This window comes from Osmerus mordax, chromosome 14 (assembly GCF_038355195.1).
Source record: "Osmerus mordax isolate fOsmMor3 chromosome 14, fOsmMor3.pri, whole genome shotgun sequence".
NCBI classification, from domain to species: Eukaryota; Metazoa; Chordata; class Actinopteri; order Osmeriformes; family Osmeridae; genus Osmerus; species Osmerus mordax.
In genome coordinates, this window is record NC_090063.1 from 4,590,067 (window position 1) to 4,607,935 (window position 17,869).

A 17,869-nucleotide genomic window follows, 5' to 3' on the forward strand; every position below is an offset into this window, starting at 1 on the left:
GAGTGGCCACCTCTAGTTGTGGTGCTGTACGATGGTTAACAGAGTCTTCTGCTCCAGAGGACAGGAGTCAAGGTCACAGAGTACTGCTGCCGCCGGTGTCCCCCCTGACCAGCCGCCCTTGACTCCAGCGGTACAGTACAGAGGGGGGGGGGGGGGGGGGGGCACGTCAGCACGCATGAGTGGATGTGACACTCCAGCTTCTGTGAAGCGCTGCTCGCCACTTCCTCTCCACTTCCTCTCCACTTCCTCTCCACTTCCTCTCCACTCTCCTCCTTCCCTGTCTCTTTGAAACACGCACGCACGCGTGCTCTCCTTTTATCCCGCGCACGCTCTCTGCCTCTCTCTTCGGTTGACAGCTTGCGCTGGGACTTCTCCCGCTCCCTCTCCACAGTCCCTCCGCGCACAAATTATACATGGCCACAATCGTATGTTAATGTGCAAGATGGCCGCCCCTTGCTGCTAAGTCATCAAAGTGGGAGTAGCAGCTCTTAGCCGAGACAAGTTAAGACAGGACAGCTGCATCCATCAGCTCTTTGTTTATTCAGATGTGTGTACGTGTGTGTGTGTGTGTGTGTGTGTGGTGTGTGTGTGTGGGGGGGTGGTGGTTTGCACACTCCTCTCCCTGTCCATTAAAAAGGCCCCCTAACAGAGAGAGACAGTGTATTGATCAGCAGAAAAGGATCGTCAGACCGTTTTCTCTGATCACATGTCGGTCTTTCCGTCCATCCATCTGTCTGTCTGTCTAACTGTCTGCCTGTCTAACTGTCTGCCTGTCTGAACTGTCTGCCTGTCTAACTGTCTGCCTGTCTAACTGTCTGCCTGTCTAACTGTCTGCCTGTCTGAACTGTCTGCCTGTCTGAACTGTCTGCCTGTCTAACTGTCTGCCTGTCTAACTGTCTGCCTGTCTAACTGTCTGCCTGTCTAACTGTCTGCCTGTCTGAACTGTCTGCCTGTCTAACTGTCTGCCTGTCTAACTGTCTGCCTGTCTGAACTGTCTGCCTGTCTAACTGTCTGCCTGTCTAACTGTCTGCCTGTCTGAACTGTCTGCCTGTCTAACTGTCTGCCTGTCTAACTGTCTGCCTGTCTGAACTGTCTGCCTGTCTAACTGTCTGCCTGTCTAACTGTCTGCCTGTCTGAACTGTCTGCCTGTCTGAACTGTCTGCCTGTCTAACTGTCTGCCTGTCTGAACTGTCTGCCTGTCTAACTGTCTGCCTGTCTGAACTGTCTGCCTGTCTGAACTGTCTGCCTGTCTGAACTGTCTGCCTGTCTAACTGTCTGCCTGTCTAACTGTCTGCCTGTCTGAACTGTCTGCCTGTCTGAACTGTCTGCCTGTCTGAACTGTCTGCCTGTCTAACTGTCTGATCAGAACTCTGCGGCACCCGTCTGCATGACCGCTCCTGCGCTGGTGGTGCCGGGGAGCGAAGGAGAGGTGGGAGACGAGGACGAGAGGAGAGCGGGCTCCTCCACGCGAGAGAAAGATGCGGCAATTGCAAGAATAAATACAACTATAGATGAACAAATATCAAGGGAGAGCCGTGAGAGGGGGAGAGGGGGAGGGGGAGGAGGTGAGGAGAGGAAGCAGCTGGAGGCAGCAGTTAATGGGGCTTTATCACTCTGTTTCTCTCAGTCTCTCGCTCGCGCTTTTTCCTCTCCCGCTCTCTCCCTCGCTTGCTCCTCTCCTGCTCCTCTCTATCTGTCCAGGGACACTGTACTTCCTCTCCCTCCACCGTGTCTACTGTATCGCTCTATCTTCCCCTTTACTTTCTCGCCCCGTCCTTCCCTCTCTCTCTCTCTCTCCCTCTGTCCCTCTCTTTATCTCCCCCTCTCCGTTGCTATCCCTCTCTCTCTCTATCTCTCTCTGTCTCTCTACTACTTTCTATCCATTCTGGTATGGAGGCAATCCTTAGTATCTCTCCCTCTCTCTCTCTCCCTCTGTAGGGGTGGGGGGATACAGGTGTGGGGGGGGGGGTGATGAGGGGGAGGAGGGGTCGAACCTGTATGGGAGGGGAAGCTGTGGATCAAATCACGTCAATCAGCCAGTCTCCATGGTTACTGAGGAGCCCTGGCGGGACGGCAACCTTGCCAGGGCCCAACCCCGAGGTGACAAGCGCTGTGCCTCACACACACTCACCAGGACTTCAGCCGCTCTCTCTGTTTGATCAGCTGTCACACACACACACAAGCACACACACACACACCTCTCAGTACTTGCACTACACCTCCACAGTAGCGGTGACTCCTCGACGAAACAACCAAAAGCGAGCAACAACAACTCACAAGACTAACCACGGAAACACAGACACACACCTCGCTACACACAGGCAGCCAGGGTATTGGTGAAACGCTTCACTGAGTCCTATCAGACAGGTGCTTCACACAAAAAGGCTGGTGCAGCGCGCTGCCAGGTGAGGTGTTTTACAGCAGCGCTGCGTTCACGCCTGTTCACCCTCCTGTATCCAGCATCACTCAGGCTGGGGATTGTGTCCTGTCACGGGGCTGTGTTGCCGGGGGCTTGAGGAGCGAGCGTTGCCGTGGATCACGGAGGTAAGGTCGCTTGCAAATTCCAGGTTTCGCATCCGATCGTGAAACCGACTGATTTCTGGTCAGTAACAGTATCGTCAATCGCATGTTATGGTACGATGGTATCATATCATATCGTATCCTATCGTAACAGCCCCTCCAGCCTGCAGGCCCTTCTGTTCCTGCAGCGGAGCCCAGCGAGGAGCAGCGCGGAGCAGGCCGCCTCTGCAGCGGAGCGCGGGTGACTGTCAAGATCCGCGTGGAGCCCGATCATTGATCCGTACCTCTTATTGGCTTGTTCCTAAAGTCTTTATCACCGCAGCCCCCCCCCCCCCCCCTCCCGCCAGCAGCCTCGTAAATTCGCCAGAGCTAATTGGACATGACTGCGTTTGTGGTCCCGCTTCATAAATTTCATTCTCTGAAGGGAGAAGATCGATTTTCCTGGAGCGCAGTCTCCTGGAGCGAGTGTGTATGTGTGTGTGCGTGCGTGTCTTAGTATGTGTGTGTTGTGTGTGTGTGTGTTTGTGTGTGATCCCCTTTGAGCGTTTACCTTCTCCCCTAGTTTTCCTCCTCCTCCCTTCTTTCTCTACACTGGTGAAGAAGTAATCCATATCTGGAGATCTTCCTGTAGCTTGTTGACCAGGAGTTATTGTGTTATTATTGGAAGCCTATTTAGACTCTACTGCTGCTCTCCAACCACTTAGACTCACTTATGGACGATTGATGCTTTTTCAACGACGTCGTCGAATAAACTAGACAGAGAGCAAGTAGAATCCACCCACTATGCAAACTCTGCCAAGTTTTAGAAGCCTCTGTGTGTGTGTGTGCGTGTCTGTGTGTGCGCGTGTGTGTGTGCGTGCGTGTGTGAGTGCGCTTATGGACTGAGTTGACGGACTCATTCTGAGGCTATGGGGGTAAATGGACTGCATTTATATAGCGCTTTTTTACCTTAGCGGCACTCAAAGCGCTTTACAATGTTTGCCTCTCATTCACCCATTCACACTCTCACTCACACATACCGACGGCAGCGAGCTACCATGCAAGGCGCCGGCCTTCCCATCGGGAGCAACTTGGGGTTCAGAGTCTTGCTCAAGGATACTTCGGCACATGACCTAGGAGGAGTCGGGGGTCGAACCGCCAACCTTGCGATTAACAGACAACCCTCTCTACCCCCTGAGCCACAGCCGCCCCCCCCCCCAAAAAAAAAAGGCCAGAGGGATGTTTTGGGGTAACACACAAACACATACGCAAGCTACACACACAACACACACTACACCACACTCAGACAGACTTGGCTAGGTCACTGAGCTTATTTTAAACTCTTATTTTAAAAACGGAACCAGCAGTAGGCTACAACATCAAGAAATATTGCATTTATGCCATTGAAATGACCTTGATTGACTTTGTGAGATGTATGGTGTGTGTTTGTGTGTGAGTGTGAAAACGTATCCTAGGGGTGTCCCTGGCATCTACAGTTACATTATGGGTGTGGTCCTTACATAAAGTTCTTCTTAGTGAGTGCCTGTGTGCACTCGCATTTTGCGTGGGTGTGTGTGTAGATGTGTGTGCCCGTACGCTTGTGTGTAAATGTGTCCGGACTGCTCTACGCGCGCGATGCGCGTGCGTGTCCATGCGCATGTGTAAGTGTAGCTGTGTAAATTATTCACAGAGAGAATGCAGTAAATGGCTTGTGCGTGTCTAACGTTAAGCCCTCAGTGAAGACCTTGGAGGTAGAGGAGAGGCAGGGTGAAGGTGCATCAGTGGCAGGCAGTGTCGAGGCAGGGTGGAGACAGGGTAGAGGTGGGGTAGAGGCAGGGTAGGGGCAAAGGGGAGGCAGGGAGGAGGCAGGGTAGGGGCAGAGTGGAGGCAGGGAGGAGACAGGGTAGGGGCAGAATGGAGGCAGGGTAGGGGCAGAATGGATGCAGGGTGGAGGCAGGGTAAGGGCAGAGTGGAGGCAGGGAGGAGGCAGGATAGGGGCAGAGTGGAGGCAGGGAGGAGGCAGGGTAGGGGCAGAGTGGAGGCAAGGGCTGCAGGCTGAGAGGGACAGGAGGAAAGACCGGGGAGAGTGGGAGAGAGGGTATATATATCCATATATATATAGGAGTGGTGGTGGATACAGAACACTATCATGCCAATGTTGAAATATTGCAGTCACTCGTTCCTCCATCTCTCCCCCTCTCTCCCTCGCTTCTCTCGTCCCATCCTCCCCTCCACCCTATCAGTCTGTAGATCAGAAGGGGCCAGCGCGGCTGTGTGAGGCCCTCGGCTCTACAGGGCCCCCGCAACTGAATGGATTTTAATGAACGGCGCAGACCACCTCCTCGCCTGGGGGGGGGGGGGGGGGGGGGGTAAGGAGAGAGGGAAGGGGATGAGAGGATGAAGGGACAGAGAAATGGAAAGGGGGATGAGAGGGTGGAGGGATGTAGAGCTAGAAAATGCGAGGATGAAGAGGGGGGGGAGGAGGTGTGGAGGGGGGGAGGAGGGGGGCATCCTCCTCTCTTCCTCCAGAACAGCGACCAAATAAGGGGGGGGGAAAAAGACAGGAACGGAGAAGAAAGGAGCAAGAGAAGACGAGGAGGAGGAGTGCGAGCCGGGCCCAGAGAACAGACGGCACGAAAACATGATGAGGGACAGAAGCTGGGGATGACAAAGGTTTGGCGGGACGCCTCCTCGTTGCCTGGGCCCCCCCACGGGGCCTCGGGCCCCCCAGGGTGACTGTGCTGGGGTGGAGAGGAGCTGTTTGCCTGCAGGGGCTGGGTCTGTGTGTGGGGGGTGTGCCTTCATATGGTACTGCCTGAGAGCATGTGTGTGTGTGTGTGATTGGCTGCTTGTGTGTAGCACTGGGTAAATGCATGCGTGTGTGCGTCTGCAGGTGTGTATGTGTGTGGAGCAGCCTGAGTTCATGTGCGTGTGCGTGTGTGGATGTGGGTGTGTTACACGGAGGGATTAGGAGGGCGGACTGGGACTGGGAGAAGTAAACTGCGGATTTCCAGGCCTTCCCTCCGAGACAGTGTGCCCTCCACGCGAACCTCGGAGATGGAATTTAACTGTACCCCAGTGAAACCTGAGACAGGACAGGACTAGCCCTGAGGCTCACAAACAAACACACACAAACACATGCACACACACGCACAGTCTACTGTGGTGTAGGTAAAGGAAGATGTAACTCTATGCAGGTGTGTGTTTGTGTGTGTCTGCGTAGCACAGGAAGCAGGCCCAGGAGCTGTATTTGAGTTGATTTGGGATGAGGGCGACACGGGTTAATATAAATATCCTGCTAAACCTTGACACAGGGAGAGCATCATTAGTCATGGCAAGACGAGAGCTACCCTAGCTTCAGGACAAGGGGGGTGGTGGTGGTGGTGGTGGGGGGGGGGGGGGGGGGGGTGATTCAAAACACTGGCACAGTTAGCGAGGCAATTAGTACAAGGACTAAATCTTGGAGGTCTTTACTAAAAAGCAGGACGATGATTGTTTACAAGATCCAGCCAGTAGAAGCCCCTAGGACATCCACTATGACTGAACGCTTCCTCTTCTGCCTGGCTCTGTTTGGATATTGAGCCAATCATATTCCCTCCTGTGTGCTGCACCATAGTAACCTTGGAATTAGTGATGAAATAATAGTGATGTATGTACAGCAGAGCACATGATGGTCAGCTTCTTACTCTGCATCGGTCCTGGCTGTGTGTGTCTGCATGGGATTTTAAGTATGTGTGTGTGTTTAAGGGTGTACATTTACATGCTCATAAACTTATGATAATGCAACAGTCTGATAGTAATAAAGCAGCATGTGTGCATGTTTGCGTGTTTGTGATCGTATGCTAATTAATGTGGCTCACGTGGAACAAACAGCCCTTCCAAGGACACTCGTCTTCTCCTCCTCTCTCCCTCTCCTTTCTTCTTCCTCCCTCGCTCTGCCTCTCCTCTCTCCCTCTCCTTCCCTCCTCTCTCTCCCTCTCCTCTTTCCCGCTCCTTCCCTCCTCTCTCTCCCTCCTCTCCTCTCTTCCTCTCCTTTCTTCTTCCTCCCTCTCTCTGCCTCTCCTCTCTTCCTCTCCTTTCTTCTTCCTCCCTCTCTCTGCCTCTCCTCTCTTCCTCTCCTTTCTTCTTCCTCCCTCTCTCTGCCTCTCCTCTCTCCCTCTCCTCTCCTTCTCTCCTCTCTCTCCCTCTCCTCTCCGCGTCCTCCCTCTCTCCCTCTCCCCTTTCTCATCCAGTGAGCTGCTCGGTTCTGAAGCTGGGAAGCGGTGGGAAACCCCCCCCCCCCCCACATCGGGGGGAGGGGGGGGGGGGGGGTGTGCTAAGCAGGGTCCACCTAGGAGAATTCTTTATTACGTTTGGGAATTTCAAAGGATATTTATGGGAGGAGAAGGAGAAAGGGAATGGAGGGATGGAGGGAGGGGGGGGGACTGGAAGGAAGTCAGGAAGAGAGGGAAAAAGAAAGAGACGTCTGAAAAAGTGCCTTCGGCGAAAGAAACGAACAGAAGAAAAAAAAAAAGAGGGGGAAATAAAAGAGCAGGAATTCGCTGACTTCAACGTTCGGCTCCTCCTCTGCGAAGGTATGAACAGTGATGATCAAATCAGTTACAAGCGAGCTGTCATAAATCACCGCCCGCGAGAGGCGCGGTGACGCGCAGCTCGCCGCTCTGCCACGGCTCTCCGCGGGGCCTCTCTCCTCGGCCCGCGCCGCCGCCCGCTCATCAAGGATTTAGAAAGCCATCCGTTTTCCCGAGCCGGAGCCATCTCCTGGGGAGATCACTCCCGAGAGAGGGGCGGGGGGCGGGGGGGATGGGGGTGTGGTCAGTCTGTGGAAGGGAGGGGCACTTTATGATAATGAGGTCGAGGGTGTGGTCACGCACGACGGGCATATTGTTTGTGTAGACTCAAACCGTAATGATTCACTGCTCGATTGACAAGTTTGCGTTCAGAAGTGAAATATATTGATATGAAAGCTGGACAAGCGTTTGAGATGACGTTTCTCGTCTCACGCTACGGAGGATTGCAATTTTTCAATCTGAAGGGGTCAGCTTTGACCTCGGTTTCTCTCTCTCGCTCCTCTCTCTGCCTTCGCTCTTGCTGTGGGCATGTCCGTGCGGTAGCATTACAGTATGTTCCAGTACTATGTAAAAGACAGATTACACAGTTTCACATTAGGCAATACACTTACATTACTCACATTTACATAATAAATAATAATTTCCAAAATATCCATCCTATGTGTAATCAAGTGAAGGATCAATGAAGACATCGTCTACAATCATTTGGGCAAATTAAGTAGTTATTACTATTTTTCAGTTATTACTATTTTTCAGATATAATTGTAACATAGGTATACTTTCTATTATGTAACTACTAAATGAGAACAAAACATAACATTTAGAGGCCCCATGCCCACCTCTCTGACCTCTCTGTTGGTGCCCATGCCCACCTCTCTGACCTCTCTGTTGGTGCCCATGCCCACCCCTCTGACCTCTCTGTTGGTGCCCATGCCCACCCCTCTGACCTCTCTGTTGACCTCTCTGATGCCCACCTCTCTGACGGATCCCTTGTCCACGAGCTCTTCCTATTCCTTGCTGTCTATGCTGTTGAAAGAAATTGCCAGTGTTTACGCCCCCACTTTTACGTATATCTAATGACCAATTGTGGTTACCCCAATCCGAAATCAAGTAGCAATAACGAGTACTCATCATGTGTGGTTAATTTATATGTTCGTACAAAAACACATTTTATTTCTGTAGTTCTCAAAATCAATTTACTGTTTACGTATTGCTGAAATGAAAATATATAGGTTTACCAAACGGTTCAGTGATTAACCATTAAGATCAGTTGGATTAAGTGTTGGTCAAATGTATTTACGCAAATTAGATGAGAAGCATATCAAAAGTATTGTGAGCATTGCATTGTGAAAGACAATTACTTCATATGAAAGATATTTCTTTGATGACACACTGATTAGGTGTGGTGAAAAAGTGATTGTGTAAGCATTGTACTTTGTCAATTGAACATGTGATTACATGTTTGAAAAAACAGACTTTTTGATGATCTGCTTTGAGTTTTGTACTAACAGTTGTGAGGTTTTACCACATACTTGTGAGAATAGTACCAAAGCAAATAAAAAAAACTGTAACACTGCGTCACACACGCACACACACACACACCATCCTTCATCACCAAATCACACACACCAGTCCCATGCCACTGGAAGTACATCTGTCATACTTTTCGATCTCTCTCTCTCTCTCTCTCTCTCTCTCTCTCTCTCTCTCTCTCTCTCTCTCTCTCTCTCTCTCTCACCCTCTTCCTTTTCCCTCCCATTCACTAACCTTCACACTCGCTAAAGGACACAACATCAAACTTTGGTATAATTCACCATGGGGGTGGCAGTTTCCAAAGTCAAAGTCACACAACATCGATAATCGCGACCAAAAAAGGAAGAGGGCGAAAAAAGAGGGAACAAAAGAGTGATATCTGCAATCGCTCAAACGCCAGAGGAGAAGAGAGAGACAGACGGAGCCTTGAGACCACAAATCAGTCACCTGGCTAGCTGGGACCTGTCACTCCTAAACAAGCTGCCACGTGCTACCACATGCTAACCTAGCCCTAACCCTAACCCTAGACTTTTCCAGTCCCCAGCCCTAGCCCTAACTCTAGCCCTACACCTAGTAGCTCTAGCCCAGCCCAAGCTCAGCCGGAGCCTAGCCTAGCCTCAGCCCCAGCCCCAGCCTCAGCCTCAGCCCCAGCCCCAGCCTCAGCCCCAGCCCCAGCCCCAGCCCCAACAACATCTGGTAGGAGGGCAGGCTGGATAGAGACAACAAGCTCTCAGCACATTATCTCTCTCAGCAGGTGTCCACTATCACGGAGAGACAGAAACACGGGTCTGAAGACATGCAGGCATGAAACAACATGCCCACCCAAACACGTTCATCTATCAAGCCCTTAGCAGCTATCACATTCACGGACTGGCAGCGCTCGCTTGCACTTGCTCTGGGGGGGGTGGGGGGGTGGGGTGGGGTGGGGGGAGTGTGTGTGTGCGTACGTGTGTGCGCGATAGTGTGCGCGATAAGTCGCGAACGAGCACATCAGATGCAGAAAAGCAATGCACACACACACACAGACACACACACACACACATTCTCACACACACACACACACACACTCACACACGCTTCCTCCCTTAAATGTCTTTCCCCTTCCATCACGACGGAGCGAATCGAACGAGTCGGCGGACTTCAGACGAGCAAACGACCTGCCGCTGTCGAGGATTACCAGCAGATGAATGTCCTTCCTCTCCTAACCTTCTCCATCCTGCCATCCCTCCTTCCTCATCCCTTCATCCCTCAGCATAGGCCTAATCCACTTACGTGGCTCTTGCTGAGCCTATGGCCTGCCCTTCATTCTATTATAGAGACCCACTCTTCGGCCTGCTGCTGATTCCATTACACTGGCCCAATCCACGACCTGGCCTAATCCATTATACAGTCTCCGGTGCGATGGTGGTGCCCAGGCCGTTCCACTTCGCTCCTCTACCCAGGGACAGCTGCTGACAGATGGGCCCGAGAGGAAAGGCGAGGGGGGTGGGGGTGGAGGATTTGGAGCCGGGCTGGTAAGGGAAGCTTCACTGTGAATGTGATTTCACTAATGTGAATGGTAATCGAGAGTTGAGGCGGTGGTGGTAGCTTCTCTCGCTCTCTCTCTCTCTCTCTCTCTCTTTCTCTCTCTCTCTCTCTCTCTCTCTCTCTCTCTCTCTCTCTCTCTCTCTCTCTCTCTCTCTCTCTCTCTCTCTCTCTCTCTTCACACACACACATTATCTCTCTCATTCTCTCTGATGCTGCATAAAGCCTCTATCAGGCATCATGAGTTCAAGGAAACGTTCATGAAATGTTGAGGTGTGTTTTAATAGGACACTCCAAGGCCAAAACAGAACGGTTTCAATTCTATTGTTTGGTCAAAGTGCATGAACTTACGGGCTGATGGCCTCGTGAAAAATAGCCTTTCACGATCCATATTGCATTTGATTTTGGTTGAAATATAAAATTGGTTATGCTGTCAGGGTTACCAAGGTGACAGTGACGACACACTTGTGAATTCCAGCCGTTTCTCCTCACATGACACAGGCTCTCCCCTCTTCCTCCTCCTTTTCTGCTGTGTCCTGCGCTCTGCCCCCGCTCTCTCTCTCTCTCTCTCTCTCTCTCTCTCTCTCTCTCTCTCTCTCTCTCTCTCCATGTCCTGACCTCCTCCTGCCACCTCACTGGGCTCCCCTTCTTCTCCTCCTCTCACCTTTGTCTTCATCTACTCTCTTTTACTCCGTCCAGCTTTTCTTCCCATCCCTCCATCTGTCTGTCCTCCACCTTGTCTGACCCTCTTTCTCTTTTGCATTGCACTCCCCCCCCCCCACTCTCCCTCTCCCACTCCTCCCCCACTCCGCCCCCACCCTCCCCCTCCCACTCTCCCCCACTCGTTGTCTGTCTCTCATCCAGTATGCTGAGTGATCTCGGTACGTCCACAAATCTAAATTTACCTCCCCTCTCTCTCCCCTTCTCCCTCTTTGCTCTCCTCCCTCGCTTCCCTGCGTTTGCACTTAATGGGCTATCAGGTAGCAGCGTTATTGATAAAACAGCAGTATCGAGGCCTGAGTACCTGGCTTCCCAAATACCTACGCCAGCTCTTTGCAGCCCAAGCCCGTCATTCTGACAATGCACTGTCAGATCTAAGGAGATCACACACCAGGGAGGCCAGAGAGACAGGCAGGGCAGAGAGACAGGCAGGCCAGAGAGACAGGCAGGGCAGAGAGACAGGCAGGGCAGAGAGACAGGCAGGGCAGAGAGACTTGCAGGGCAGAGAGACAGGCAGGGCAGAGAGACAGGCAGGGCAGAGAGACAGGCAGGGCAGAGAGACAGGCAGAGCAGAGAGACAGGCAGGGCAGAAATACAGGCAGAGCAGAGAGACAGGCAGGGCAGAAAGACAGGCAGGGCAGAGAGACAGGCAGAGCAGAGAGACAGGCAGGGCAGAGAGACAGGCAGAGCAGAGAGACAGGCAGGGCAGAAAGACAGGCAGGGCAGAGAGACAGGCAGAGCAGAGAGACAGGCAGGGCAGAGAGACAGGCAGGGCAGAGAGACAGGCAGGGCAGAGAGCTTCTCCGGCATTGTTCTCATCCTGTCTTCCACCCCTCCTCATCCTCCTCCATATCTCCTCCCTTCTTCCCTCCTCCTCCTCCTCTTTCTCTTCGGAATTGTCATCTCCACCTCCTCACCTCTTCTCTCCTCCCCCTGCCGTTTCTCCTCCTCTATCTCCTCCATCTCCTCCTCCTTGCCCCCCCACCCCCCCAGTCCTCACCTCCTCCTGCTCTCCTTCCTTCCAGGGACACTTGAGCCCACCAGGAAGTGACAACAACCTCTCCCGTCGATATCGCCAGCCTATCTCATTACCGCGGCGACCCGAAGTAGCGAGACGGTCTGCCTTATTATATAAAACCCATTTCACCCTGCTGTCCCCCGTCAAGCACCCAGGAGAGAGAGAGAGAGAGAGAGAGGGGTTGGGGGGGGGGGGGGGGGTAGATGGAGAGAGTATTCATTATTCAAATTTAAAGCATTGGAAATCCCAGTCTGTTGGCGGAGATGAGATGAGATGGCTTAGCCCTTTTGTCCAGGGAACGTTGACTAATCGTCTGGCCCCCCCCAAATCAATTTCACATTGCAGAGCGTTAGACACCTCTCATTGTACAGTAGCCGCCCTGGACCCCCCATCTACCATCACCCAATAGTCCTGCTGGCCGCCCAGAATAACTTTATTGATTAGTGATTATGTTACGGGAGGTGTGGAGGGCAGGGGCGAAGAGGAGGGAGGGAGCGTCCCTCCTGCCTCCACCAGGGCTAAATCGGGGCTCGCTGACACCTGATCCAGCCCCAGATCGTATCAGTCACTTCCAGGGCTCAGGGTGGGGGGGGGGGAGGGGGGGACGTCAGGGCAGGGATGGAGGGATGGAAGATCGGTGCCTCCGGTAAAAACAGAAAATGAGGAGGAAAGATGGTTGCACAGTATATCACTGGCACGGATAATGTTTGGCTGGTATCTCTGTCTGTCTGCAGGTCCTGGGCAGCTCGCTCTCTCTCGCTCTCACCCTCTTGCTCCCTCGCTCTCTCTTTCTCTCTCTCTCTCTCTCTCTCTCTCTCTCTCTCTCTTGCTCTCTCTCTCTCTTTCTCACCCTCTCTCTCTCTTTCTTTCTCACCCTCTCTCTCTCTCTTTCTCACCCTCTCTCTCTCTCTCCCTTTCTCTCACCTTCTCTCTCTCCCTCTCTCTCTGTCACCCTTGTCTTCTCGTGCTAAGCTTCAGAAGCGTCTGGTGATCGATACGTACACATCTTCTCTTTAGAGCTGGTGGGTTGAAGCGGGGGGAGGGGGGGGGGGGCTGCGATGCTGTGTCAGCATCCACTCAGGACTTCATCAACCACTTCTGGATTCCCCCCCCCCCCTCTTCAACACACAGGCAGGCCCTTGTCAGGCGACACCTCTCTCTCTATACCCCCTCCACAACTGTGCACATAAGCGTATTCCTTACTTTCCATTTTCACCTGCTCACGCACAGCCCTCCTCCTGCCCCCCCCCCCCCACCCCCCCACCAACCCAACAAGGATGTTAAATACCACTCAAATGTCACCCTGCCGTATTGATTGGAATAATAATTCTGAAAGGTAGGAGAGATGGCTTGTTGATGCTAAGCAGGCGTGTAACAGCTAAACCATCCCTCAATGTCACAAAGTTGCCATGTAAGGGTTCCCGTCGTCTCCCCTGCAGAACGAGGGGTGGGGTGGGGGGGGGCGGGGGGGGGCGTTGGTTACCTCTGGACCAGCGGGGGCCTCCTGTTTGTGTCGTTAATCATCGCTCATGTCGACCAATGACAGGTGGCGTGGGATCAGAGAAAGGCGAGCGGGGGCGGGGTGGAGGGCGGGGGGCAGGGGAAGGGGTTTAGACCGCCTTGGATTAAACTGGCCGTGTATGAACATGTGTGGAGTTGGAATGTGTGTGTGTGTGTATGCACGTGCCGTGAGTGTGTTTATGCCCGTGCAGAAATGTGAAGAGGGGAAAGCCATTGTATTCCATTGTAAACTGTAACATACATAATACATTTCATTCAGCAGACTAGACATTCCATGGGTGGTTATGAAGTGGGAATTGATCTGTGAACCGTTCGCCTAGGATTTAATCCACCGTCCATAAAAGAAAACACACACACAGCTTCCTCTTGTGTCTGACATTGTCTGACTGGTCGTAACTCACCCGCTCAGCCTTGTGAGACATGAACAACACTGGGATCCAGACACACGTGTGTGTGTGTGCAGGTTTGCCTTTGGGCATGACTCCCCCCACGGGCATGACTATGGGTTCGCATCCCATCCACCGGGGTTGGAAGGTCTGGGCTCGTCAGGGTCCCCTCCAACATGGGAAAGCCCCCCTGTCTACATCACGTGAGTATTGTATGACAGTGCAGGAGAGTCACTCAGTATCGACTGCACTGCGGTTATCGTTCACCTGGCAAGTATCGGAACATGATCCCGACAGCAGCCAAAGTCGTTTTTTTATAAAGACATTGTTGTAGTGCTGAGGCACTCATTCAGATGGGAAGCATCTGGATAAGAGCGTCTGTAAAAAAAAATGACTAAATGTAAGCAACATTCTAGATCATTTTGCTGTCGTTTTTTACAATGCTCTATGACTCCCGTGTCACTTTGCTGCAACCCACCCGGAACAGCCCTGGAACTTACAACCCTGTCGTAACCGCCGTGGAACTCTCTAACGCCGCGCGAGCGCGCCACTCACCGTGCCTGCACCTCGATGTTGGAGATGGCGTAGAAGTATCTCAGCAGGTTGTCCCTCTGCACGTAGGTCCCCCCCAGCGACGGCTTCAGCAGCCTGAGGCGCAGGTTGGTGAAGGTGAAGAAGTCCTTCAGTCCCTTCATGCTCTCCATCCGGGTGTACAGGTTGTCCATGTTCTGCAGCCGGGAGCCGGCGAACACGGCGAAGCGGCCCCGCACCTCGAACCGGACGTTCTTCTCGTTCTTGGAGCCCACCCAGCGCGAGTACTCCTCCGTGCAGATGACCCGGGTGATGTTGGCGGCCGTCAGGTCCGCGACTCGCTTGGGCTGCATGTTGAAGGCTTCCTGGCAGTCGTCCGCGTAGAACTGGAACGGTTGCCAGGAGCGACCGTTGTCCATGGACTTGTCCAGGACCATGATGGTGGGTCGGCCGTACTCGAAGGTGATCTGGACGTCGTCGCTCAGCTCCAGGCTCTTGTTCCAGGACAGGGAGATGTTGGCCAATAGGGGCTCAGGGTAGCGCGACCATGTGACTGTCTGCCAGTAGGTGATGAGGCCGCCGCGCTCTCGGTCCTGCATCAGCTGAGGGGGGTGGGCCAGGTCGGGGTTGGAGGCGTCACACTCGTCGCTGCAGAGGTAGGGGTTCTCCTGTTGGGGAGGGAGGCGGGGTAGCAGGGTTAGAGGATTGGGTCAATCACTAACCACCAAAACTCTTCTTTCGTAGACACTCTAAGTTCTTGGTGATAAGAGTAGGCGCTGTGCTGCTGTGGAGTCTGTCTGAGACTTTCAGACAGAGCTCTCCACAACACACGAGCCACAACACACAAACAAGTATAAAACATATCGAACAGGAATAGAGAGAAAAGACAGGGAACTTACTAACCAGGATTGATCCAACACTTTATTCCTTACATATTACTGCACAAGCTTTGCTTAGGCTGATTGAATCCCTCCTCTTTTGAATGTAATCCTTTTGCAACACTACAGTGTTGCAAATCTGACCAGTCTGTCAAACCCATGCTGGGTGTCTAATAACAATAAGCCAGAATTACCATCCTGGGAGGCTGCTCCATTAATCATCAGATTTTGGGTGACATCAGGAGGAATGGAGAGGAGAGGAGAGGGGAGGGGAGGGTAGCGGAGGGGAGCGGAGGGGAGGGTAGGAGAGAGGAGAGAGGAGAGATGAGAGAGGAGAGAGGAGAGATGAGAGAGGAGAGATGAGAGATGAGAGAGGAGAGAGGAGAGGAGAGGAGAAAGGAACTCATCCAGTAGAGATATTCTAGTACAAAGGATAGGACTGCGTGGGAAGACGTCTTAGAACTGAAACTACTTTGTTATTACCAAACAATATGAGATAATAATCTCCCTATCTTTTTCACACACACACACACACACACACACAGACAGGGGAGGTATGTGCGGCTTGTTTCCTGTCTGATAACCGAATTATTTTTCCCTCTCTCAGACACAACACAGTTCAGATCATCGTCAGAGCGGGGGGACACACACAATGACAGCCTACTGGTCTATAAACAACCAGAACGCAGACTTTAATGGAAATATGGACGGCTAAAGAGCTGGAGTGGTAGATGGAAGGATGGACGGGCAGTGGAGGTGGGTGACACGACAGTCCATGTCGACCATCCGGGACCAAGGTCCTCCATTAGTGTGCTGGGAATCGCCTCCACTCTTCCTCCTTCCTCCCTCTCTTTCCTTCCTCCTTTCTCTCTCGCCCTCTTTCCATCCCTATTCCCCCAGGCTCTTAGCCTCCCCTCTTCCAGAACTCTCCCCAGCACTTTCCCTCACCCCTCGCTATTGGTATCTCATTCCATTTCTTCTCTTTATCCGTCCTCCTCCAGCGCCAAACCCCTCACTCTTTCGACCTCTCTAAATTTGTTACCAATTCCCTTTATCCCTTTACCTTTCTCTCTATTTATCACCACTGTCTACAGACTGCCAGACACACACACAAGCACACACACAGGAAGATTAGTAGACTGTTCGTCATGAGGTGAACCTTGACCTAGAAATCTCATTGAAGATGATCACAAGGTTAGTGTCTTGTCCTAGTTCCACACGTAGTACATATCACAGTGTTTCGGAAAAGGATTTAGGATATAATGATGTGTGTGTGTGTCTCAATACCATGGCCTGGGACTGCAGTTGAAAGTCTCGACAAATGTGACCAGTACTGGCAGTTTGCAGTAATGTTCATCACTGCCCTTTAAAACCTTTAACACTTGTATAAAACAAACAGCAAGACCGTATCCAGCCTGGCGGGGGTTTTTATCTAAAAAAGTGGAACTGTTTGCAGTTTCCCCCTTGTTTTGTATTTAATACAAAAACTTCTAAGGTAAAAAAAAAATCTGGACCTTTGGTAGTGAGGGGGCCTAAACAGTTTATGTCCATGCATGCACATTTGTGTGTGCCTGTGCATGTATGTGTGTTTGTGTCCATGCATGTTTGATTGTGTGTGTCTACGCGCAGTATTAGAGTGTCTGAGTTGGAAGAGATCTCTCTGACTTTGGGATGAGACATAAAGCCATGTGTTGTCTCTCCTGCCTGTCTAACTCCCCCCCCCCCCCCCCCCCCCCCCGCCTTCCCCCAATGAGCTGCAGGGATAATCATAGGATTGTGTTATATTGTTTATGGGGGGTGGGGGAACATGCTTAAGCCTTCTAAATTCCCTGCCCACTATCCCCTCGCCCACCCCCCCCCCCACACACACACACAAACACACACAGACAGTACACACACACACTTTATAACTTTCCTATATCCTCCATCCCACACACTATACCTCCTGCCAATACACACACAAACACACACACATAGATCCTGGCCAACTGTTACGGCAGGTGGCCTACACCGCTAAGCCCCTCCAGCAATTATCCTCGCTGGGATCCTGTCGCCAACGACTACGGGTACCATAGCGCTGAAACTCTGTCACCATGTCAACGTGCTGCGTGTCGCTGTGATAAGTGGGTTCCCCGGTTTTGGGCTGGGGAACATCCCATGTGGAACAGATGCTTGGAATTTGTACATCCCCTGAGGTGCAGACAGACAGACAGGCCGACAGACAGACAGGCCGACAGACAGGCAGACAGACAGGCAGACAGGCAGACAGTCCGACAGGTAGACACAGACAACAAACTCAAAAACCTACCTGTCATAAACTTAAAGTAGGTATGTGCAATGCCTCTCTAAAAGGCCTGTTATGGAAACGCTTTCAGCCACAAAGGACATTAGTGCCACAAACAAACTACTGACAAAGTGTTTGAGAAAATGCCTTACTTCATTAATGGACCTCATTGTACCAAAAAAAAAGTTTTATTTCAATTAGTTTCCATTAGGTTCCTTTCCTTCCTCTCTTTCTCTCTCTCGCTCTGTCTCTCTCTTTTCTTTATTTCACTTTCTATTTCTGTCCTCTGTCTCTGTCTCTCTCTCCCTCTAGTTTTATGTCCCCTAGTTTTGCAGTTCTGCAGGACTTCTCCTGGTATTGCTGGCATGGGGAATAGAGAGAGAGAGAGAGTCTGAGAACACAAT

The 17,869-nt window shown here is 52.0% G+C and overlaps 1 protein-coding gene across 2 annotated transcripts in view; it reads right to left on the bottom strand.

The window, feature by feature from the left end:
- ntng2b (netrin g2b) overlaps positions 1-17,869 on the bottom strand; it is a 45,152-nt gene that overhangs the window by 19,928 nt on the left and 7,355 nt on the right. For both annotated transcript variants that reach the window (XM_067250464.1, XM_067250465.1), the window contains exon 3: positions 14,328-14,971. In XM_067250464.1, the coding sequence (XP_067106565.1) occupies positions 14,328-14,971 (644 nt within the window). The remainder of the gene's footprint in view (positions 1-14,327; positions 14,972-17,869) is intronic.